Source organism: Odontesthes bonariensis, chromosome 3, assembly GCF_027942865.1.
Source record: "Odontesthes bonariensis isolate fOdoBon6 chromosome 3, fOdoBon6.hap1, whole genome shotgun sequence".
NCBI classification, from domain to species: Eukaryota; Metazoa; Chordata; class Actinopteri; order Atheriniformes; family Atherinopsidae; genus Odontesthes; species Odontesthes bonariensis.
The window spans coordinates 16,465,427-16,491,498 of NC_134508.1; the positions used below are offsets into that span (position 1 = coordinate 16,465,427).

The window sequence follows — 26,072 nt, forward strand, 5'->3', positions numbered from 1 at the left end:
GTCCAGTCATCGATCTGGCAGAGGAGCTTGGCTTTAACAAGAAGCCAGGTGGAGGAAAAGATAGAAGGGGCAGCAGAGATGGAGTCAGTGGCTGATATGATGGCTGCCTCATCTTGGTAACACCTCCCCAGACTCCTGGATCCTCTCACCTCCTTCCACCTCTCCCTACCGCTCTTTCCATTTTTCTCCCTCTGCCTTCCCCTCTCACACCTTACAGGACTCAGCGGAGCGATGGAGGGAAACAGAGCCCAGCCACCTCCACCTGGTTATTATCAGACACACACCTGCTGCCTTTTCCATGTGCCTGCTCTCCTCTTGTGCTGTAACTCTTGCCTTCTTAGGGTGCTTATTTTCACTCTTACTAATGAGGATGTCTCGTTTTTTTTTATTAATAGCACAGAGTGAATGCGGCTGTGCAGATGAAAATGTGTGACTGATCATGTTTTTTTTTTCCACATGGTGACATATTTATACAAACCCAACTCAGCAGGAGAAACAAAAACAAAGGTGAAATGAGTCAACCCAGTTTTTACCATCATTCTCAACTATCCCTCAACACTCTTGCGATGATTTCTTTCTGATAGGTTACCATGACTACCTGACACCGAATGCACCTCTTCATCCATCTGCGCTGCAGCAATCTTGCTTCCACCTTGCCAAGTACTAACCCTGCCTCCCTTGCTTTCATCAGTCCCCCCCCCCCCCCCCCCCGCAATACAAGTGCCATTAATTCAGAGAAGAGAAGATAAGGTCGAGGCTGCTGGATTTTTGAAAGCACTGGCACCAGAAGAACTGAAGTCGGTCCACAAAGGCGGGAGAGAGGGAGCGACAAGCAACAGGGACTATAAATAATTCATCGAAGATAGAAAGCCCCTGGGAGGCTTCGGTGTTCGAAACTGTGCTCTGAAAACTTGACGTTGCAGACATTTTATTTTGTATTCTTGCTCTTTCTTTTGTCCCATACCACTGTAAAATTGTCGCAATCGTTAATTCTAAAAGGGATGTTGCAAGAAAGGCAGCTGCAAATTAAGTGAAAGTCAGTTGCACTGTGGTACTGTCATACGTTTATTTATACTGTGCAAAATCTCCGCCTCACAAATTCTTCGTCCTCTTTTGCAGAACTTTCTTGTCAAGCCAATGCTTAATGCGTTTCAGTCGACCTGCTCATACCCTCTTACTAATTGTGCTGAAGACGAATGACACAGCAAGATATCTTCAGGTCCTTGGTGGTGGATGGAGTCATTTTTATATGCTTTCAGCACAAGCTGATGTATGAGCTACTGAGGAGTGTGCGCTGTAATATCCCTGCTACAGTACATAAAAGCATATCTGAGCATTTGGCAACTGAACTGGTTGGTAGAAGAGCAGAAGCAGCAGAATTTTCATATCACACAGTAATTCAAGTGGTAGTTTGAAGTGTGGAGTAAGCAGCAGCCTGAATGAGGACCATCACAGTTTTAAAGATTTGTGGACTGCTGCCTCATGTGCTTTCACACAGATGTGCAAGAGTCTCTCTTTCTTTGTTAAGTTATTCATCAACTGAAATTCAGAGGGGGATAGTTTGAGTTTAGCTGTAAATATTGTAAGTAAAGAGGCAGGATTCCAGCTGGTGACCAATTTAAAACCACTCAGAATGTGAAATACAAACACACGGCAAAACACTCTCAGTATCTACATTTTGAATTGTGCTGATGATGTACACCAGATGCACATCAGACATCTAATTAAGAACAGGAGGTGATCAATGTTTTGGTTACTCTAAATTGACTGACCGCTGATGATAAAGGATTGGCTTTCTTTATCTATATTTTCAATTAGGCTTCTTAGCTTTCACCAATAGTTCAGTGAGTAGATCCCTCTTACATATTACTACAGATGGGAGTTAGTCATAAGTATGGCCATATGAACATCTCCAGTGATCTTCGGCAATGATTGTACAAGGCTCAAAAACTCTATCCGAAACATGGAAAACCTTCCAAAAGATATTCCTTAACTTATTGGTTCACATCATTTTCAAAATGCTCAGTGACCCTTCGTGCACAATGGTAGAAACAGTGGTTGTTCTCCAAGAAGCCGCTCCCATCAGGGTAAAAGTGTTTCCTCAAAGGGCCAAAGGTGATCGCTCAGAACAATATTACACTAATTTGGGGTGACCCTTTCCTCTAAAGGGGGTGAGTCGACACAGGCTACACAGCAAAACAAGATCCACCGGATCCTGTCACCGTTGGGTGAAAGGTTCAAATTTTTCCTTTAATTTGCCATCCACCTGTAGACCAGCAGCTAAAGCAAATTAAGAGATTTGTGTGAAAACATATTAGATGTATATACAGCATGTCAAAAAACAGAGAAATATGCTGCACTGGACTATGGACTGTTAAAGATACTACAAAGATGCCTTAGCCTTGAACCAACTGATTATGCATTCTGGCTTTATATGTGACAGCTAACTGGCTAACTGTGCTGATTTCATTGCAGAAATGCATCTTCCCTGGATGCCAGAATTTGCAGAACTTGGTGAAAAGAAGAATAGCCGGATTATTCATTGAAGAACCAGTTAAAATGCATCAGTGCTAATGGTTAGAGGGGTTGTACAGAGAATCATATGCTTGTTGGATTGAAGGGCCAAGTTAAGGATTAATAATCTCATACAGTGGTTTGTAAGGGAGTGTATGCGCACATTCTTTCAGGAATAAAACGGACCGAAGGGAAAAACATACCGTGGATTAATTTTGTGAAGAGGCAACACCGCTTCTCAAAGATAAGTGGGTCATGCAAGTAATCTGTGAAAAGAAGTTAAAGGAGTAACTACAGCCATTGTTAGTAATAGCCAGATTGACACACTTTTACACCCTAAATTGACAAATATGTCTACAGCTGGAAGGTGATTAAATGGGTTAAATGTTCAGTGTATGCAGTGTGCGTTTGTGAATTCACACCTGAGCAAACTGGCCTCCGTTTGGCTCATTGGTGTGGTTTATTTGAGCTGTTCTCAAATCTGTCAATTTCAGAGCGGACATACTCGCACTTATCTTGATCATTTTCAAACCTATATTTATATACTTGGTACTGGTGGGTTGATGAAACATTTTTCGGTGGTATGTATGTTGTGACTTTTCCAAATACAGAAATGTAAGTTATAGCTTCATCTATAGAATGAAAACATACGTAAACATTTAGCCTGACCCTGTTTGTTAGCAAAATCTGGGGCATGTTACTATTTTCTTCTTCTTTTTCTTTTTCTGTCTTCTTCTGGACATAAATACAAATGTAACAAATAAAGACTTGTGGTTTTTCAGGTCAGCTGAGCTTCCTGTTTTCCTCTTCTTGACTTTCATGCTAAGTTAAGCTAACTGACTCTCAGCTCTAGCTGACTACTGAACAGACGACTCCAATCATTATATTGAAAGCTGCAGGTATCGATGTGTTTCATTTACTGAGCCTTGTCAAATGTTATTATGATATAATGCACACAAGAGACCCAAGCACCAGTTCATGAGTGAGAGACTGCAATAAAATCGCAAGCGGTGTTTGAGGTTTATCCTGACATCATCCCATGTGGCGTCTAAGGTTATTAAACTGAAAGGTCAATAACAGACATCGTCTGCTGTAGTCAGAGGGTGATGCCCCAGCAGGTGGAACACAGCATCGCTGAACCACCAACCCCAACATTAATTAACCCTTTCTTTCATCTTCCTGCCGCCCCCTTGTGATGAACTGTGTACCTGCAGTTAAAGTCGAGTCTCCGGCTAGTTGTCCACCCTGGAATGTGCACACCCAACCTCCACCCTCGTCCCTGCGGTTAATAAATTGGAATAATTAAGGCTCCCTGTGTTAGTTCCATTGCCAGGGAATGTCCACGCCTTATCTCAAACTCACAATGCACTTGATCACAAGCTGCTGTGTTTGTAATGTTCCAAGGGAGTGATTAATTAATTCATGAGCGGCGGGTCGTTAAGACACACCACATCCCTCTGACTTCAAAGGGGCGGCGGTGAATGCACGAAAGGAGGGAGAGAAAAGAAGCATGTTAAGGACGACTTGGTTCATCACACATGTGAGGCCAACAGAAAAGCTGAATGTGAGGGTTAAAGAGCAAAGCTGAGGCTTCATCTTTGAGGTCTTTGAGAAGAAGCCGGCATCCTCTGATATTTTTAATCAGCATTCATAATTGATCAGACAACTTATTATCAAGTGAACGTATTAAACAAAGCGATGTGCACAACTTTATAATGACAACATAAAAACATTTTCTTCCCATTACATCTGTTCCATTTAGTTATCTTTATGGAACATGCAATGCAAATGTATCTTCTTTTTCTTTTACTGTTCCTATCGTAGCTAATTACTGAGCGGGGAAATAAAGGGAATTCTTCTTATTATTGTCTAAGGAATAACTCTTTCAAGAGTCATTCAAATAACTGGAGAAAATAAGCAAATGAGAAATGTATACATATCTATTTGACTTCTTTGTTGTGCCCCCTCAAAGCTTAATGCCACAATAGACAGAAAGAGATTCATTCTTCTTTCAGTGGAGGAGCAGCTCCTTTTAACATCCTTTTTCACTGAAGCTGCAAGACAGAGGGGGGGAAAAAACTGCAGCCAGAGCCACACATTTAAAGATCAAAAGGGGCTGGATTGTGTATATGTTTGCGTGTGAGGGTGAATGAGGGAGAAAGACAAAGAAGGAGCCGATGTGGACTGCAGCCACTACAAACCATTCCCAAGCATTTCATCAATCTGGTGCACACAATCAGCTTGTTGAGCCGTGATTAAATTGACTGATGAAGTTGTTCATGGGAAGCGTGCAGGTGACCTCACTGACTCCGGACTGCACACAAACCATTCATGTAGACATGCACGAAGCTAATGATAAAACGTCTGCATGTGAAAGCATTTTTGTGCACACATGAAGTGTACAAACTCTCCGTCTTTGAGTGGTGGCACAAGGGGTGGTTGGGCTAATCGGACATACTCCTCTGGATTCCCGGGAGACGTGACCCATATCTGGCAGGGGAGACAGACAAATCCTGCAGAACTCCAACCATTCACAGCAGGTGGGCCTCCTCTTGGATCAAAGTATTTTTGAGTATTTGTGTGTGCATCTGGGTGTAAGGGAAGCTCAAAGGTGAACGAGGTGACAGTTCAAAGTCAGGTTCAGCCCAATGATTTCCAAAGGGAGATGGGGGAATATATGTCCAACCATTTAAAGGATCTATTAAATCGTAAAGCACCATCAGTCACTGGGCTGTGTTCAAGACATTAGGTCCCGAGGATTCTGTAGACAAGCTTTTTAAGAGCTTTGCACTGCTCTGTATAGTTGTTATCCCAAGTGTGTTAATCAGACATCAGGAAGTTTTAGGTCAGTGGAGCAGAGAATGGATTTTCACTGGCCCTGACAGGGAGCTGCAGTGCATAATGGTTTCTACCTGTGGAGAAATTAACAAGCCAGTCAGAACAAAAGAGAATCAACCAGTGAACCTTCATTCCATCTTAGACGCTGATATAAGGTGAAAGCAAGCTAAGAAATGCTCTCGCTGGGTTGAAGAATTTGACATCCATCGAGAAACTACAATAAGTCTTTTGAATTTTAAAACTCCTTCAGTGTCCAATGGCCCACCACCAACACTGGTCTGTGTAAGCAGATGCATCATTACAACATCCAACAGACTGCTGATGCATTGTTTGAAATTTACCAGCTGTTAGAATTGGTATTATTCTATACAGTAAGTCCAATGTTATGATAACGAAGGTGAAGCCGACTTCAACATGGTAGCTTATGATTAAAAATGTCTACGGCTGAGAGTCTCAACTGCTGCCCATCTTCTTTTGTGTAAACACATATTAGGGCAAATACTGCATGTGAGTATGTTTCCATTCCGGAGGAACTGGTGAGCTCAGAGGCATAAAATTGGGATTGGTTCTCAAATTACACTAGTGCTAAAATTCGTTACACGTATCCCTGTCTGAGACCTTACAATTAACAAAGAACCTCAACGTACCAAGATGTTCAATGTTAGTTGAGCTGTGGGGTGCAGTTTACAGTCACCCAAACTCATCACATCTCCCTCTCCACTCATGTTGGAGAAGTTGAAGTACTCATTAAAAATACAAAATGTCTTCTAGAGCTCGTGTTCAGTTTGACCATCCAGAGCATCGGTAGAAACATGGTGGACGAGAAGAAGGATGTGCATCTGTTGCAGGTCTATATGAATTGTTCGAAGATGAACGGGAAGTCTTATTTAGCATGTCATTCAAAACTAATGACAGAATAGTTATGAATGTATACAACTTTCTAGTTACAGTTTACTTCCTAAACTGGTACTAATCCAGTGCTGGATTTTCCTCAACATTAACTCATACAAAGAGGGATTAATTTACACTTTACTGGGCCATGGTGGAGATTTGGGATAACAGTTGTATAAGTTTATCGAACAAGTTGTGCATTTTTGTCATGTTTAAAGTTCATGAGACAGTGAACACCAACTATACTATGGTAGTCCTCTATTTGTTTGCTTTGGTAAGGTTTGGCTACATTCTAACTTAGTCTTGTTGCAAAAAGAAACCGCCTGCTGCCTCTAGACATGGATAACAAAGAAACTTATAGGTATTGCAGGAATGAAAAATAAGACAACAAAGTTTAGAAACTACAAAGGTCTGTAAGGTTAGGCCGCAGAAAACAAACAAACAAAGAAAAACCCTGATTGTCTTTTTTGGCACCTTTTTCCTTCATTTCAGTGCGTCTTTATTTTACAGTGGGGATGTTAGCCGCTAACCTTGCTAAATTCTCACCATGCTTCTGATTTGCCTTGGATGAGTTCTCATATGACTTTTCATGTCTGCGGTGGGTTGAGCGTTGGCAACACCTGTACTTAACACCCACTTCCTTCTTTAACACGCAGAGTCACAGCTCTTTTTTTTATCCCTACAAGATAAGAACGGTGACAGTAATCCATCTCGTAAGCATCCCCCAACTAGTCACGGCTGTCACCTTTTCCCTCGCCAAGAGCGACTGAACTGCTCACCGGATTTAGGGGCCTATAGATACCACTGCCACTCACGACGTCCTGGTTCCGCCATGCACACATTGACAAGACACCTAAAATACACTCTGCTAAAATAGAATTTCAATTTCAATACGTGTGATTAAACAGAGCCCTTTTTAGTTGTTACTGAACAACATTAAAAATAAGAGGGGGGGGGGGGCAAATGTAGATCATGGCTGTATTAACTATGGCAACAGAATTTTGCATGCAAAATGAAGTGGGGGGAGGAGGGTGAAGGAATGAGCATCTTGTGCTTTGCAAGGAATTTATCATAATGTTTGAGCTGCGAGATCATTTGCCTCTTGACAGGATCATTATGAGATTCAGTGCTCCCACGACCATTACGCAATTTCAGCATTCTTACTTGGATGGAATTTTAATTGAATTAGCCTGGCTGGTTACACATGGTGCGAACGATAACATTTTCTGTCTATCTGGCCTCATTGAGTCCACTGGGATGAAAGAGAGAAGTGCTGACGGTTCTAGGTGGGCAATAAAAAGGACAAGGTGGGGTAATCCAGTGATTTCTTTCTGCAGCTCCATCCATACCATCTTGTTCAGTAACAATACGCGCCATTAAAATCAGCAGCCCAGCCCGACTGACGCTCTACTGTGTTCTACACACAGAGCCACTCTTCCGTGCAGGTGCCCATGTAAGCTGAGGGCAGTACAAGCATGATGTATGGTTAGAAGGGAAATGTGTTAGTATTAGCTCAGCCTGAGAACCCCCACTGCCAGCCACTCAAGTACATTTCCGTAAAAATGATTAATGATGCTGATCATGGTATGAAAGCATGGGAAGCTATCAGGCTCCTGCCCAACAACAGCGTTTCTTTTGACTGAACATTCTGAATTCTTTGATTAAGAATGACATCGTCCATTAAGCAACTAAAATGAATGAGTAGGCGGAGTATCTTTAGGAACATTTCCATACTACATAAGGTACTATTTGAGTTGTCATACAACTTTTTAGCAGTTGAAGGATGTGATGATTCAAATCAAATTCAAAGCATAAGCTGATTAAAGTATAAATATAATATAGTCCTGAACAAGCACAGCTTTACATTTCTTGTCAATTCTTAATAAATTTTCCTGTAACAATTTTGCACAGAGCAAAATACTGCTGAGGCATGATTTCAAACCATCCTTTAATCCTGAAATGTATTAAACCTGACAAATGAATGTTTTTTTTCCCCTCCTTGCTTTGTACACAACAATAAGCCGCACAGTGCCCCAGGTGGGCACACTCAGGACAATATGCAGCAAAGCACCGTTTCGAACAAATCTTTCTGCATTTCAGCGAAAACGCCAGGATTTGCGGGTGTGCTCATCGGGGCGATTACAAATTTGAACTTAAGTAGAAAAAAATACCCTGATGAAGTGGGTCAAGATTTTTTTTTTGTTCTGTTAGGATTTGTTAATACTTACAAAACAGGAAGAATTAGTAAATATGCTTAAAAATGTGTCTTTGTAAGATGAATCTGAACTTATATGCAACAGAATATCGGACACGCAGCAGCTTTACTAAACCTTTTGATGCTCTTTGAACCCTGATGTTAGTTGAATATCTGCTTTTTTTCTTGGTACTAGTAACTGTACTTTGTAATAAACTAATTAATTTGACATCAAATCATTCATGTCTCATGTTTTCTTTTATTCAGTGGCTGCACCGGCCGTATCAGTCTATTACAACTGAATTTTGCCTGATCCCGCCTGCCTTACAAGTCGACACTGTGTCAAAGAACTTGCATAACCTCGCAGTTTGAGAAGATGTGCTGGCATTCTTACAGTGCCGACGACATTGTTGCCGACTGATGCAACGCAGGGTAACTATATGTGTCAGTAACGAAATGATGAGGCACAAAGAACCACTCAGAGAGCGACCGTTTCCTTTCAAAAGCAAGTTAATCAAAGATTGTGGTGGTTCTTCTTTGGAAATAAATGGAGAGGAGTGCGACATGCTGGAAAGATGAGGAGCAGGTCACCCTGGTATGGCATCAGAGACTTCGCACTGGAACAAGTCAGTGTATATAAATAGAATTCTTTTACAAGGAAAATTTAGTCACAATGCTGTGGTGCAAGTCTTAAAATAAAATAAATCCAAGCCAGATTTTATTTAGCAAAAAATGTTTAATCTCTCCTTGATGCGTGTTTATTTACAAGTAGTAAATCTGCAAAATAGGAAATAACAGAATATTTACACAATGTATGTTAACCTGCAAACTCGTGACAGTCGCTTCAAGTCTGAAACTCTAAAAATGTTATTGTAGTATTAAAATTCTTTTGCTGACTATCTGAAATCCACTTGCTTTGTTGACACGGATCCTGTGTAACTTTCATTCTGGAAAAAAAAAGAAAAAAAAAAGAAAAAAAAAAAAAGAGAGAAACTATTGGATTTTCTGGACTGACATGAGAGCAGGAAAAAAACAGCTGGAAACAGAGAGATGCCAGGCCTTCCTTTGACTCAGCAGTGGTTTGGAGAGGCAAAAATGACAAAGAAGTTCTGAAGTCAAAATGACTGTGTGCCGGACCCTCTCACACCGATGACACTGCAGTCCATTTGACTTGTTAATTTGCTTTGATGCGACTGAAAAACAGCATAAAGCCCAGCAACATGGACAAACTACAGTCAGCGTGTTCTTGTGACAAGTTTTAAGTCAGCGGCTGCGTCTTTAGATGCCACCATGCTTTTAGACAATCACCACTCTCACCAGCTTATGTAACAATAAATACAAGGCATGTGGCATCCTACACAATGCAAATTGAAGGATGGAGAACGGGAAGCTGGGGAGTTTCTCTGACAAAATGTTTGGACTTGAAAAGCAGGTCAATCTAAAAGGCAAATAATCAAGCAAATGATAAACAAGCCCAACCCTCTCAGCAGTCACTTAATCAAGCAGAACACGACAGAAATGGAGCGCAAACCTGAGAATGGACTGAGAATGTTGATGTGTCTTTACAAAGCCGGATCAAAGGAAGATCCCCGGCCCGAACACTGCAAGGTGTGCGAGCGGGGAGTGAGCGGCTTTCTCCCCACTGCGTACTGCACTCACACACATCACTCACCGGACTGCGGCTAACACAACGCAGAGCCTGAGCAGCAATCCATTACCTCACTGTGGGATCCAAACAGTAAGAGCACACAAACATATGATTGCAGCAAAAAGTCAGAGGGTAACGGACAGAAAAAAAAAAAAAGGAAAAGGTAGACTGGACAAATTATATATGGGCAGAGGTTTTTCAGTATTCATTATTTAATCTAGCACAAATGATGTAATGTGTGTATCCAACATGATGAGCTGAAAATGGATTGTTCCTTATTGCATGGGCAGAGTGGTCCCTTAAGACTGCTCGTTTGGCAGGTGCACGGTGATATATGAAGTCCCAAGATGTATCCAGATGAGGAAAGGTTCATATGCACGTAAGCTTTAAAAGTCATGTCACTTCTCAGACATGGACAGTAAACAAAGTGGTGGATCGGACAGTGACAGCATATATGATGACAGCACTGAATGACAGCCCTAATGTTTGATAGAAAAACAAGATACAAGAGTTAAAGCAGCAAGTCACATTTCCATCACGACGACAACAGATGCGCATCTGATTCAACAATTTCATTCTGATCCTTGAGATCAGGAAATCACAAACTTGAGTTCGGTCAAGTACCTCAACTTCAGGCGAGCCGAAGAGAGTTTTGTCTTCCTGCGTACCGTAAAATGTACAATTTACACGTCGAAAATAAAAAAATACTAAAGCAAAGGGAAAAAAAAAGACAAAAAAATGGCAAAACAGCTTTTTGTTCATCATGAAAAAGTATACAATTTACAAATGAAACAATCAACGAAAACATTATACAGACCACAGTTTGGTTTTTCGGCAAGCAGAAGAAAAAAAAAAGTCTTATTCATCACCACAAAGTCTAAAAACATGACGTCAAGACTTCGAAAAAGAGAAACAAAGAAATCCTCTTAAGAGAGCAGTAATATAAAAAGCTTAAGCCACACATGGCAATAGGCTAGTTTTAAAAGAAGAGCCGCGGGCTCTCGGAGGATTACTCAGCCTGGTGGAGCTAATGAACAGAGGTGTCTCACCTCTTTCTTTTTATAACCTCTATGTGGATGAAAAGCTGAAACCCACGTCTCCGCTGGAAAGGTTACAGGTGGGGAGAAACACTCGGCATATCTTTTCCATGCCACTTTATTTGGGTATTAACATTGAGAAAATGCTAAATAATTGTGGCTTTAGGCTGAAAACAGATAATCTGACTCAGCTTCACTTCTAATGGGCTCGGCTCAGCGCTACCCGACCTCATTGTAGCTCCTGAAAGAAAAGAAGAAAAAAAAAGAGAGAGAGTCTGCAAGCGAGACTTTGGCTTCCCTCTTGCAGGAGAGTTTTGGAAAGCGGGTGATCCGAAAAGGGATGGCTAATGCAGACGCATGAAATGGGGAATCCAGCCGTTACATATGGTGGCTATGAGGCATCGGGGCAAAAGGGAATATTTCAGGTAGTGCAATGTAGCTACTTCATTATTCAGTCACTAAACCATGATCCAGTCAGCTGTTGCTTCTTGAGCCTTGAAGAAAAAGCAGCAGCTGTGGAGCCCGACGTGGCAATGATAGAGCGACAGTCCTGTGATTTGGCTTTATGAAACCAACAGATTGCACTGATTGACTACGAAACAACAGCATCTTCACATCTTCATCTTGACACCGTAAAAACTCGCCTCTCCTTCGAGAAGAGGCTCTCCGCCACGATCACGATGGGTCATTACTCGAACAATTCTTTTCAGTCACTAGGCATGTTCATATTTAAAACCAGACTGTAGCACATTCCATCTAACAAAATGTCTTTGCACTAAACAACATTCAAAGAAAACATGGCACAGTACGAATTTTTTGTGTCTTTTTTTCGTTCATTTTCTGCCTGCGATGAGATTTGCTTTTTTTTTTTGTCAAATCATGTTTTATTGTCTCGTTTTTTCTGTATTTGTAGGTTTAAATGAAATAGAAAACAAGAAAAATGTTTTCTCCCTAATCTTTCTTTAAAAACTTAGCAGTATTTATATATAATATCTATATAGTCTTGCTTTGTAACGTTTCTGTAAATTGTGCAAATTCAGCAGTAATACAAGTGGCGAGAGATCAGAGTGGGCAGTTGATTACATTTATACAAAAAAGAAAGGAAAACTAAATATCTAACATCTTTTAAAACTGTGACAGCTTCTCGGAGTCACATGAACTACAGAGCCTCTTCTCCATTGGCTTTTGACGGACCGGTCCATTCTGTTAACGACGCCGTACATGGAGATCTTTCCCAGGCTTCCACTGTTTCTTTCCTGACCACCATCAGAGTCATCGGGACAAAATCAAATTCGAGCAAACCACAAACACCAACATCCACGATAATCAAATGCTGTCAGCTGACTTGTTTTCCATGTATTCATGTGCGAAAACGTCTGGAGTCTCAGTCTCTCACACAGACACATGCCCACACACTGCATGGGGCTGCAGACAAACACAAACATACACATGTAAGCGTACACAGGGACGCCCATCTCTGCCGAACCCCCCGCGTTTTGCAGTGCACTGCTTCGGTCCGTTTGCAGTTCGTATAGTTGAGGGTTGGACTATTGTTTGTCGTCTGGGTGAGAAGAGCGAGGCAGAGAGAGAGACAGATGGAAAGGAGGAGTGAGAAGGAGGAGGAGGTGGATGGTCCTCAGCTGGTCAGGGCCATTGTGTCGATGACCTGCTCCAGCTTGCTTCTCAGTCTCTGTCTCCTTGCCTGCTCGTCTCGCTCCAAAGCTGACAAGATCTGAAAACAGAGAGGGGAAGAGGTCAGCCAATGTTACACACGCGCTGGCTTTTGCTTTCAAAACACGGACCCATTCTCCCCAAATAAGGTTAGTGGGAGGAAATCTCACCTGGCTGGCTGCACACAAACTCTGAACTGTGAACATTGATTCTTAAAGCTCAATTAACAGGTGCCTCGTTGCCCCAAAACCCAACAAAAAAACATTCAGAGCACTAGAACACATTCCCGAAAAACATCTGCTCCTTGTTTGAAAGCCACAGTGAAGAAAAAACTAACAAAGCACAACAAAAAAAGTCATCATGGCTTCACAGTCACTTTAATAAAAGAGTCCTGGTGTAAGGAAGTGTGACACCCGCTGCATTGAAGGCGAAAACTGCCAACGATGCATCTTCTGATTCACCTTTTTTTGAAAAGACAGTCAAAGTAACATCTGCATTGTGCAAACATATGAGCGACTGTGACAAGACACCTTGTAGAAAAACACTGGTTGCGCAACACCTCGCAACAGCTGCGGGAATTCAGTTCAGGTTTGCTTTATCAGCATGAATGTCACAACGCTGCGTCACGGGAACTGTCATTTCTGTGGTCAGCTCAGCAGTTAAATGTGGGAGAGGCACGAAGCACCACCCTCTTGTTGGGAAGTTCCATCTGTGGTGGTGCTTCATATCCACGGGGGAATTACTCTGTCAGATCTCTGAGGAATCTGCCTTCTCTGCAAATCCCTCGTCTTAAAAAGCCTCAAATCTCACCTCATCCTTGTACTTGACGATGTAGGAGTAGATCTCGTGTAGGGCCGACATGCTGTTGAACTGGTTGGCGTGCAGGCGGGACTGCTCTGCAAGGTAAGCACTCATGTCCTGGTCGCTGATGGCGGGCATCCTGGAGATGTCAGAGTAGTACCTGCGCCAACACACAGAGAAGAGGTTATGCCTCGAAATGTTGAAAATTGTTTTAAAAAAAAAAAAAAAAAAATGTCCACATTAATTAAACATCCCACACAGTGATTGTGTTCATGGCTCTACCTTTCTACCCAGTTCTTGTAGTTGGGGATGTCTTTAGCGTACAGAAGCTTGTTAGATGGCGAATCCTTCCCCAGTTTATGCTCCGATGTCGAACACGAGTCCATGAAGGTCTGAGCCACCACGGACAGGCAGGCGTCCGTAATGCTGTTCTTGTGGATGTCAAAGACAAACTGCGGGTTCTTGATCACATTCACCCAGAACCTCAGTGGAAGACTGCGAGGATAGAGAGGAAACAGGGAGGAGGCGGAGAGAGGGGGAGAGGAAGAGCTGCAGAGTTAGAGGCACTTGACAAGCTTTCCAGGTGCAGAGATCACTGCAAGGAACGAAGCCGCATACACACAGCGGCGCACTCGGAGGGATAAAACGTTTGGAATAGTGATGAAAATAGGACTGCTGTACATTCTGCTGCGCTGCCGGATTTTCCCCCACACCAAGGCGGCACAAAGCAGCAGCCTCACATTCCTGCTGACGCCTCTTTACAGTATACAGCGCATGCACAAAACTCACCAGTTGCTCTTCCAAGTGTGCCGCACATCAGAGTCTGATATGGAGTGTTTGTCCGCCTGCTCATCCAGGAAGTCAAACATGTACTTGATGGCGAGCGGCAGGGCACTGCCTCGGTGTGCTGTGCTGAAGATGGTCTCAAACAAGTCGTCCACAAACTTCTGGAGTGTACCCTGAATATGAGAAGCAACACCAGATAGTTGATGGGCAGCGTACTTACGCACTTTAGAGTCAGAGCATGTTTTATCCAGGGGCAGCCGGAGATACAGAAAATGTGCAAACTGTCAGCACCTGAACAAGTCATTGTCATTTAAAACCCTGATTTACACTACACTACTTACACTACCACTACAGCCGACTCTGCTCGCACATTCTTCTTTGCTGCTTGTGGTCTGGCTGTAGGTGACGGCTGTCAGCAGGAGGAGTTTGAGAAAAGCGGCGCTTTTGTTTCGGTGAGTTTGTGATGATGCTGAGCCCTCTGTGTTCCTCACAGTATTTAGGGTGAGCTCAATGTGAGCTCCCCCTCAGGCTGCTCTGCAATGTTTTTTCACCGCATCACAAAAGTCTTGTAATTCAGAATCCTCACAAAGTCCTCTGAGGTTGAAATAATTTGATATTTCCCACAAGCGCTCTTTCCCCATCTTCGAGCATCCATCTCACAAAACTTTATCGAAACCAGCCAGAAGTCGAATCTGCAGTTTTGTACTCGCTCACATGTTAACGAATCAGCTTCCTAAACACACAAAGCTGTGGGGGATGTAATAAGTAGGAGCAAACCACAGAGCTCCAAGTTCCCCCCATCGTCTTCCTCTGGCTTGCTTGTTAATCATTTCCCAATCGAGGCTGCGGCGATGCAGCTAACCTTGCACTTTCCTACCTGGAGCTCATACAATGAAAATCTAGAGCTAATGAGTGAAAACATCAGGGGAGAGGAAGTACCAGGGTGTGGATGCCTGCAGACGGCTGGCACTGTTGTTGGATTGTACAGTATGTGTGTACATACTGTATGACTGCGTGGTCACATGTTTTCATTCACTTGTAAATGAGCTGAAACCAACAGGGATTCATGTGCATTTGTTATGTATGAGTGTGAATGAGCGGTGGCAGAATGATGTGGGGAAAAACAACGGGAACCTTTTTGGATTCACTCACAAAAGCCGTCTCTTTTTCCCCTCGTGTTTCAGCAAATACACTGGACAATTACCTCATTAAATCTAACCTTCCCATGTGGAGTCTCTGACATGGACAGAAAATGAATCACAGTTAGCTAGACTCAAAATATCTTAGTTAAGACCAGCGTGATATCATAATAATAGCGTGTTAATTATTAAAGGGTGGAACCTTTTGATCTCATTTTCTAAGAGGCATGTGAAACCAAATGAGAATAGTGATATCTACGAGAACATCTTCCCGTCTTACAGGAACTAGTGTCCAGTGATGCAAAATGAAAAACAGAAAACCTGTAAATGAACATAACTTTTTCAGATTCTCATTCTCATAATGAGCAAATAATGGAAAATGTAGAGCTTCAGTTTTTGGCCACTGGCTGGACGAACAATTCACAACAATTTGCAAACTGAACATTAAAAAAAAAACCTCTCTTAGCTGCTCCCTGGAGTCCGAATTAACATGTCAAAACGGCTCCGGCGTCAAATGTCCGAGAATATAAAACAGCTCCTGCGTTGTGTAACTGCTGTTACACAAAACTGGTTCCACACGTGACCAGAGCGCATCTTTTACGTTAGCCTTTCTGATCATCATCTAAAGGCACATGCTGCATAGACATCTGAGCAGTACCCCCAGTGTTAGAAATATGGCGAGTAATGACCATAGAGAAGAGGCCTGAGTCTAAAAGCCCGGAGGCCACTGGCAGAAGGCCAGTAACACCAACCAAACAACTCAATAGTCAAAGGTCAACCTCCTAATTAAGACTCTGCATATGTGTGTCTTTGTGGAAAAGGTTATGAAAAATGTTAATGAGCCTAGAAACTACCACCAAACAAAGGTCAACAGAGACTGCGGCCTTAAATGGGGTCCATGACAATGATTTGGTGGAGCGGGGCTTTAGGCGGACGTTTTTGTTGAGTGTGTGTATGTGTGAATATTGAGCTTCTTGTTACCTTGGTGGCCAGCAGTCTGGTCAGGTAGATCTCAGAGACCATCTTGCTTCCTCTATCGCCCTCTCTCTGGTCCGAGTGGTCGTGGTTCTTCACCAGATGCCACAGCTTGGTGCCGCTCTCGAGGTCAGGGGTGATCATGGGTGTTCGGGAGCGCAAGCTGTCTGGACTGCTGGCTGTTCTCAGCATGCTCTCTGCACAGACATGTGGAGGAATTAAGTAAGGGAAAGAAGAGACACATCTCAGGAGTTCAACGTGTTATTCGTAATACTAGTTTGGATTTGACATTTAGGCATTCAAGGCCGAGATGTTAGTTTAACTACAGAGTGCCTTGAAGATGGTGACTTCAGCAGAACCAATTCCTTTACTGTGTTCAAATCAGGGGCCTCTGGGATAGAATGTTATTTGACCTAATATACCAATAGTGTCCAATATCTTCATGACATGAGCAGTTAATAATGTTGTAATTTCTTGTGATTCGCATGGTCCTTATAGCCATCTCAAGAAGGACAATTTTTAGCTGCCCAACTAGAAAAAACCTGAATGAAAAGCTTGAGCCAGATGCAGGGAGCAAAACACCTGGTGAAGTTAAAAGCTTTTTGAAAGGTGACAGCCATGTCACTCTTTCCCTCAAGAATAAATTTGTCCGTCACTCTCACCTGTGCCCTCTTTCCCTTTGTTGGACAGTGATCCCATATTTGTGCCACGGAGCATTATGCTTCCGCTCTGAATGCTTGTCAGTTGCGTGACAAAGTAGGAAAGGATTGAGAGGTTCAAAATGTCAGGTGAGAATCTGGATCCGGGAAGTGCAAAAGGGAAATTTGTGTCGCGCATCTGCCGTGTCAGCACTAACAGGCAGTTGTGGCAGACTACAGACACTATTGAAGTATTAAAAATGTGGCTGACTGTATCTAAGAATGGATCCCATTCACTGGAATTGCATCTATGGGATGCATATGCGTAAAGAATGTGATTGTTGATTTAAACCAAAAAGCCGACAGTTCCATTTCATGTACAGACTTTCATCTCAAATATAAAAGTAAACGCATTTTCCTGAGGGTTTCAGAATCTATAAAACCTCGTACTTTAGCCATGCTGTGCTATTCAGAACATGTCTGAGGTTCACAGATATCTCAGATGATGCGTGAGTGAACGTGTCTACAGGAGCAGAAGCAACCAGTAGGTTGCAACTTTATTAGCTCAGCCAGTTGAGACTGGAAACATTTGTAGAGTGGTCATGGCTACAAGGACGCGCAAACAGGGGATCAAAACACATAAACAACCCTCCTTACAGAAATAACAGGAATAAACACAATATAAATAAAAACTTATGAAAGGTCTTCTCGTCTTGTTAGAAACACTCGTGCAGACTATGAAAGCACGCACATACACTTGTACACACAGACGTACACATACACTAAACACACACACACACCTTCTCGCGTACCGTATCTGCTGAGGGACTTGGTGAATGTGGAGGAGTTGGAGATGTTGTAGGCCGAGTTCTGTTTCGGCACCAGGGCTATCACTGAGCCATCTGTCACCTGCAACACCACTTCCAAGTTCAGTTATCGCCGCATAAAATCTTCACAGTTTTACAACGGTCATATGGAATTTATTGTACCCACCTTACTCTTTAGTTAAAGCACTGCTTTAGAATGACAACAATATGTGAGGAGTTATTGCTTCAACATTTATGTTGCACGGAAAAAAAACTGGGTACCTGGTAATGAGCCAGTGTGTTGAGCCTCTTCCAGTCATTATCGATCTTGGTGGTGACATCCTCGTCCTGAAGGATGATGCGAGCCATCCTGCCCTGACGCCACTCTGTCAGACGTAAGCAGATACACGCATGTTTGTTTCGTGTTGAAAATGGAACATAACTGCATAGATTTAAAGCTTGCTTTTCACATCCGTCCATCTGAACCTTAAATTCCCACCTCTGGGTATCAAGTTTCTGTGATTTAAAAATGGATACAACAAGCTCCAGAATACAGATAGCATTTAAGATGAGCACGGTGCGTAATTTCAGTGACTTTGGCACTTCAGTTGAATTTCTTTTGGTGCAGAATCACCTCTCCTGTCTGAAGTGCCCCTTCTAGATTCAGAGAGCCCTTGAAATGATTCCCTCTACACCCCCCGCTGCAGTTCAACTTTGCCTCGTGTGTTGACTCGGGAATGTGCACAGCAGTTTCCCCCACTACTTACCCAGGTCCATATCTGATGCTTTTGGTCTCTGGGAGTACGGTGTCCCTTTGTAAACAGCATCCAGCAGCTTCTCCTTCACCTGCGTCACTGTGTCACAGTTCAGGCTCTTCACCGTCACCTCCGGAGCGTTTTCATTCTCTGGGTTCACACAGTGCAGCGTCTACGGCAACAAGACGGCAGGAGGCAATCAGTGACATTTGGACCAGGAAGTGGAAACAGTTGTGGAAAACACTTAGAAACAGCACTCAAAGAGAATAACAATAACAATAGCACACACAGCTATTCGTTGCTAATACACATATTCAAAATCAGAAATTGCACAGACAAAAAAAAAAAAAAAAAAAAAAAAAACAGCAGCTAGTTTATCAGAATGAACCCTGTTTTAAAGCAACAAAGTAAGACATTCTAACAATACTGAAGATATATTAAACCTGTGCAATGTTTCAGACATTTGTATGCATCTGTTTTACATCCAAAACGATGTGTTCACGGGTCTGTTTGAGGACTGACCAAAGTTTTGTAGTCAATTTGTTGTCTGATGAGTTTATCCTCGCTGAGGGAATAACGGGCTTCTCCTGTAATTGCATCTATCGGCCCCTTTTCCATTTGCTGCTTCATGGCACAGTACAGCATGAAGAGAGGCTCACCGGCACATTCCTGAGAACAGGCGGAGATAGTTGTGGGGGAACAAGGGTAGGAGTCAGAGGCAAGAGGAGAAAACATGAAAAGAAACATTAAAGGAAAGAGAGAGGCACATTGTTCAAAAGCAAACTACAAATGCAACTTTGCAAAAAAATAAATGTTCCCTGCCAAAAGTAAACTGCAGTAAAAAGCGCTAAAAATTTGCTGAGCAACACTCTAATTATATATCTGCTTTTCTTTCAGCCAAACCAGAGGCACAGCGGTAAAGGACAAGGCCATGGCCTGCGTTGGCAAACAGCGGGCTACAAACTGACACAAAACACACACACATAACCAGCCTCTCCCCTGAGTCTCCTCTTTGGGGGGAGGAAACTAAGAAAAAAAAAAACACCCTCTGGAAATCTTTATTTGTGTGTGAGCAAGTGAATGAGGGAGGAAGAGAGAAATCAGAGAAAGTGTGAGTGTGAGTGAGTGGCAATTGATGGAGGAGTTAATAGAAGGTTAATGACTGAGGGGCGAAAAACGCTTGGAGAAGCACTTTGGTGTGTGAGACGTGTCAGCCAGGCAACAAGCACTGGGATGCTGGGCCCCCTGTCTGTCTTTCCTTCGCTCTCCGTCTCCCCTCCTTTTCATTCACTCATTCAGCTCACCTGCCAACTAAGCACGGCCTGCTTTGACAACTTCTTGGTTTGTCTTTTGAAGCATAATTCAGCCTCCATTTTTTGCAGTGTTGGCTATCCTTATTTCTATAATAACAGTGCACTCAGTAAGGGAGGTGTCAGTGTCATCGCAAAGGGTTTCAGATAAGGCAAGGAGAGCGGGAAGTTCAGTTCAACAACACCTCAATTTCTATGCTACTTATTTGAAAGAGAAAGCTACAGAAAAGGAACAACGCAGATTTTTCATTTATTTGCCTCCTTTTCATTGCTTTGTATGGAAAAAAAAAACGGAATAATTTCAGCATTCAAATGACGGAGACATTATCAGTTTTGGTTCTTGCAACCCACAGACGTGCAGCCTGTGGCATGCTTCATTTTAAATGAAGGTGATAAAGGCAAGCAATTGCTGGTTTAGATCATTTGGCTTCAAACTGTATAATTACAGAAGAAAAAGATAAACAAAACCCATTAAAATAAGACTCGAGCTGTATGAAACAAAATAAATGTTTGGAAGGCATCACTTGATTTGCATAACACTGACATATTCAGAAGTAATTTCCGTCTCATTATTAGTCGGGAGTGAATGATTTTTAACCAGCGATTCACCAGTGATCTACTAACTGTCCATCAACAACCAGCTCTGGGCCTTCAGGTAAAGACGTATATTACAAGTCCTGCCCTGCGCCCTTCAGCTGGTCATGTTCATGCATCAGCACGAGTCAGTCATCTTGGTGAGCTGTCAGATGAACTCTGTGGGATAATCTAGCACTGCCTGCCTCCTATGGCGAAAACACAGCACACGGCCAGACGTCCTCTCTGTCTAGCAGCATACAAATCTCAGCCCTTCTGTCTCCTTCAAACAGTGCCAGAGTGGAAAATCAGTAGCGATCCTGTGTGTGTACACGGGGATCACGTCTGATGTACATGTAGATTTGATCTACTCTGCTTTTGACTTTTGTTGGATTTTTTCTTAAATAACTGCCATTATGCCAGTAACATTTTTCGAATAACCATCTGAAAATTTTACCAAATCAAAAAAGCAGATAGAAAAAAAAGTGATCCCTGACACTCCCAAACAAGCTGGAGCAAAGGAGGACAGGTGAACCCTAAGAAGAGGGTAATGGATGAAAGGATTTTTCCTCTTACTTATGTTCCTTCTGGTAGGTAAAAGCTCCATCTCTTCCATCCCTCTGAAACTCTACTTGACCTTTACCCATCTCTATTCACACCTGACTGAATCTTGAAATTGTTCCAGGCCTTTCTCTTCTGTGACCCCTGAAAACTCAGGAGAAAAAGAGACGCTGAGTTGCTGAGGTTGGATAAAAGCCAGACTCAGTTTCTCCATTACCATTTCCACCCGTATTCTTGTATCCCGTGTTTTTTTTTTTCTCGTCATCCTCTTAATTATTTCTGTTTTTCTTCCTTTTCTGCTTTATCAATTTGAAAAAAGGACAATGGTATCGATTAAAGGCTCATTTTCATTTGAAGCTTCCTCTGCCTGATTTTAAATGGCATCTAATGTTCTCCTTTCTCTAAACATTCTTCCACCTTTTATTCTCTTTTCATTGTTGTTTTTGACTCGTCTAAAGTTCATAAACACAGCTGCTGAATAAATCCCAAACAGCTTCTCTGGTAACCCACTCCTCTTTTACTGAACCAACTCTGGCTGGCTGTCCAATCTCATGTTTGGAGCCAAGACACACATACACGGATACTGAAAACCGACACATACACATACACATACACATACACAGATGCTAACTGGGATCCCCGGGGGCTTGGCTGGTTTACTGTCCAGCAGACTGCCTGTCCTGACAGGGGCTTAAAGCCCCACTGCAAACTGATAAGCTCCAGCAAAAACAGGAATTTAGCACCATCTAAGTGCTGGTGATTCTCTCTGATATGAAATCAGAGGAAGGAATTCAAAGAGAGAAATAAAACATAAAAGCACACAGACAGAAAGGCACTGAGAGAAAAAACGAGAGATGAGATTCAAACACACAAGCGTGCGGACAGGCGCACACAGAGAGGACAGGTTAGCGCGACAGGCCACAGTGATCACACAAACATGGCCAGCTGCGTCTGAACAGCGCTTCAAACTCTGCAGATCCCTCAATTTGGAGAAAAGAGAATTTAACACATGAAAGGCAGAGGTAAGGGATAGGTATCCTGCAGCCCGAGCCTTATCTAATGCTGCAGCTGTGAGAGCGTGTGCGTGTCAGCGAGACATGTTTCGATTCCCAAACACAAGCAATGCTGCTGCCGCCTCTAAAGTTGTGTGTACTGTTGCAAGTCAGTGTGTGAGAATTTTACCTTGAGGAACTTGTAAAGCAGGAAGGTGAACCAGTTGGTGAGCATCTTCTCAGCGACTGACTCGGTCCTGACAGAGAGGTAAAAAAAAGAAGGTACTGGGTGAGAGGCAGTAGGGTGGGAAAAAAAGATATATAAAAGGGGAAAAAAAAAAAAAAAAAAAAGGGCCAGAAGCTGAATGCAAACCTCTGCACGAGACACCCACACCCTCGGCTACAATCTGATCACAACACAACATTTTCATCAGTGGATGAAAAGGTGTTTAAGTCGTGCTCACACAGAGATAATGCGGGGTATCATCAGTCTTCATGCGGTTAACCTTAAAACACCTACACCCTCCCCTCAAAAACAAATTAACTTGGCAAAACAAAGCTCTGCATTTCATCCACTGTTTCATCCCCTCCTCACGTTATTCTCGGTCCGAGCAAACCCACTCATCTCAATTGAAATAAATAAATAAATAAATAATCAGCAATTGGTATAATTCACTAACCTCCCTCGTTAATCACAAACCTGCCGGGTAATGAGGGAAACCTCCGCATGTGCACGTCCTCGGCATACACATGACGCAACCAGTGAATGAAATGAAAACGGAGCGAATAAAAGGCATTGTAATTAACAGACTTATTGCATCTAATTTGTTTAACACCTGAGAGAGACGGTCTGAAAACCAGGAAAACCAAAGAAAATCATCCCCACATCCATTCTTCTCACTTAAGGTACAGGAAGACTCTAATATCGCAATCTTATTTTTTCCTGGGATGAATTGGGGGTGAACGCAAATGTTACTGGGTTGTCCAACTGGGACAGATTCCAATACTCTCAGTAAATATCATCCTTTTAGTCACGAGCACAGAGAGAGGTCAAGAAAGATGTGTTCTGTTGAAAAATGACAGCAGTGGATGATATTTTCTTGTCAACTCTGCACAGAAATGGAATGTTTTCCAGGACAACGGAGGAAGAGCAGGCCAATAAAAGAAAGAAACAGGAAACCGGGGCAACAAGGTAGTGAGACCAGTGAAGGCCTGTGGCAAGAGCAAGACATGAACTCCTACACTTCCGTGAGCCATTCTGCTGCTAGACTGATGAGTGTTGTTGGACGTGTGTGGAGTTATTGTCTCTGTCAGCAAACTCTCTGCATGTTCAAAGGACAAAGGAGGGCGAACACACGTGGACAGAAGACGCTTTTGGACATGTCACAATTCCATAGTTGGAAATGTGTGACATGTCATTCACAATTAGTTCAGAGCTTCTCAACATGTGCAACGTGTATGGATGGTGACGCAGCTATTCTGGCCAAACTCATACGTGTGTGTGAGCTCATAAGGTGAAAATGAAACAAAATGAATAATGAACCTAATGTCAACATGCAAGAGAACTATTGGGGCTTTTTTTGTATGTGTGTCTAAAAATAAAAAGATTTGTCTGTTGAGCAAAGAGGTCTTAACAGACTGAACCATGTTTAACAATTGCCGAGCTTATTAATGACAGCTCCTGAGGCTAGTGTAGTTAGCAGGGACAGCATGTTGACACCCCAAGAGGGGATTGGAAAAGGCTTTAAACGGCCACACTGGCTGAGAGTCATTTATTTGATTAGATTTTTAATTAAATACCTCTCTGAGGAGTTGGAGAAGATGGAAAAAAAACAACTTTTTTTTAATCATTAAATGTCTAATTCCAATTTATCTGGAGACAGGCCATTTCTCCAATTGTGTCTGTCCTTAAATATGTCTATCTTTTCATGCCTGTCTGTCCGCGGCAGCTCATTGTGCTTCTCTTTTCTCCCACTGCCCATTTCCTCTCTCACCATTTTGCACCGCACTACCATCCAACAGCCTTCTTTCCTCCTCTTCTCCATCTACCCACATATGTCTTTCCCCCATCAATTTCCCTCCAGCCCCAGCCTCCCTCTAGACATTTTGCCTTCTCTTCCTGTCAATCACCACCTCCCTTCTCCCCTGGAGATCCATCCACCTTTCTCTGACTGCTTTTTCCTCTTTCACCTCTCGCATTTTTTTCTCCTCCATTGCTCATCTTTCTCTTTTCCCTACCGAAACCCTTCCCCGTCTATTCTTCACACTCCCCCGTTCCTCGTGCTTGCTCCCCTCACTACCTTTCTGACTGTGAGTGCATGAGAGAGGACAGAGCAACCCGTCTCACGGCATCTCCAGTGGGAGTGCATGTGTGCTCAGGGGTGTAATCCTCTCTGACAGGGACAGAGTTGAGAGATGGAGAAGAGGTAAAGCCACATATGCCTCGGAAGCTACAGTCAGTGTCCCCTGCCTTCCTACTCTTGGCATCAGCTGCTGATATGGAAAAACAAGTGGTTTGACAATCTCAGAGAAAATCATTGTCTGTTTTCTATAGTTCTGTGGTCTTACGATTTTAGCACGTGGATAGTTTGCATGTGCATTAGCAATCCCACGATTAGCGTGCAAAGAAAAGTAGGGAATAAACAAAATCTCATCTAAAGTGCAATTAGAGCCCGCTTACAGTGGAATGCCTGTTGTAAAGTGCATCCTAACAGACTCGAGAGTTGGGTAAACTAAAGCCTGAATACACATTCATCCACAAAAGAGTATAAACTTTAACCCCCAGTGGGGGAACCATTGGTCCATGTGACATGTCCAAAATAGTTTTAACCCTTCTACCTCCCATTTATTTCTCCAACTTTTTTACCTCCTGAGTAAGAGCTTTGGGTGGTTCTTGCTCTCCAGGTTTTTGTCGATAAGGTCAGAAAGGAGCTGTTTGAGGACGCCCGTGGCGTATTCCATCTCCCCCTGCAGTGCTGTCATGATGAGGGACGCCACGTTACCCCGGTCTCGCATGGAGAAGGACCGCTGAGCTTCCAGTGTGCGTATGAAGGTCAGCAGGAAGTGCTTTTTGGTCAGTAGCTGGCCGAACAATGTCAAGGCCTTTTCCACATTGGCAGGGACCTGGAAGAGAGGGGAAAGTGGCGATGAATAGGAAGGGCAGTGGGAGAAGGTGAGGGTGATGAATAAAGGAGGGAAAGGCAGTGACGTGGGATGAAAATGAAGGACATGAAGCAGGTAAATGGGTCAGAGGCAGAAGACAGAGGAGGAATAAAAAAAAAGGGGAAGATGGTTATTATGGTGAAAAGGAGGTAATGAGATAAAAGGGTTGAGAGCAGGGTGAGGAGGTGGGTGTGGAGAAAATAATTGATTGAGAGTTATAGGCTACGGCTACACGAAAACGAAACGAGGTTTTTTTTGAAAACGGGTACGAAAATTCTTGCGACCACACGGAAACGCGCTGCTGGTCCAGACGAAAACGATGAAACGATGCAGTACACACGCCACTGTGTCACGCCACGCTGTGAGACAATAGAGAAGTGTTAAAATTGGCTCACAGCGTCAACGTGTGACTGACGCAAAAACGTTTTAGCTGTAACAATGGAAACGAAACGAGGCCGTTTTCAAACTTTCCCACTCTGGAACCCGTTCTCAAAAACTATCGTTTTGGGGTAGTGGGAACGCCGGCTCCGTGTGGCCGCGACAGCGAAACGATAAGAAAAAGTATCGTTTACAGTGAAAAACGTTTTCGTGTAGCCGCAGCCATAGTTGTGAAATGGAGTAATGAGCATGTGTGAAAATGGGGTACATTGACAAAAGGGAGACTGAAACAGAGCCACATGTTGATCTGCATAAAGAGGACAAACATGTCAGTCTGGTTTCCAAATACGTTCTTAAAACAAGAACTGCACACATTTCTCCCAACCCATTGTTGTCCCAATGC

At 43.0% G+C, this 26,072-nt stretch overlaps 1 protein-coding gene across 5 annotated transcripts in view; it reads right to left on the minus strand.

The window, feature by feature from the left end:
• Window positions 1–9,153: 9,153 nt before the first annotated feature.
• The window catches only part of plxna1b (plexin A1b), a 181,584-nt gene continuing 164,665 nt past the window's right edge, over window positions 9,154–26,072 (minus strand). For 3 of the 5 annotated variants that reach the window (XM_075460534.1, XM_075460532.1, XM_075460533.1), the window contains exons 22-32: window positions 24,996–25,252; window positions 22,320–22,386; window positions 19,216–19,362; window positions 18,706–18,865; window positions 18,221–18,324; window positions 17,933–18,041; window positions 16,501–16,691; window positions 14,384–14,553; window positions 13,877–14,089; window positions 13,604–13,754; window positions 9,154–12,854 (exon numbers count right to left, since the gene is read on the minus strand). In XM_075460534.1, coding sequence (XP_075316649.1) covers window positions 12,759–12,854; window positions 13,604–13,754; window positions 13,877–14,089; window positions 14,384–14,553; window positions 16,501–16,691; window positions 17,933–18,041; window positions 18,221–18,324; window positions 18,706–18,865; window positions 19,216–19,362; window positions 22,320–22,386; window positions 24,996–25,252 — 1,665 coding nt within the window. In that variant the 3' untranslated portion in view covers window positions 9,154–12,758. The remainder of the gene's footprint in view (window positions 12,855–13,603; window positions 13,755–13,876; window positions 14,090–14,383; window positions 14,554–16,500; window positions 16,692–17,932; window positions 18,042–18,220; window positions 18,325–18,705; window positions 18,866–19,215; window positions 19,363–22,319; window positions 22,387–24,995; window positions 25,253–26,072) is intronic. The other 2 variants (XM_075460537.1, XM_075460536.1) reach the window with 1 other exon arrangement.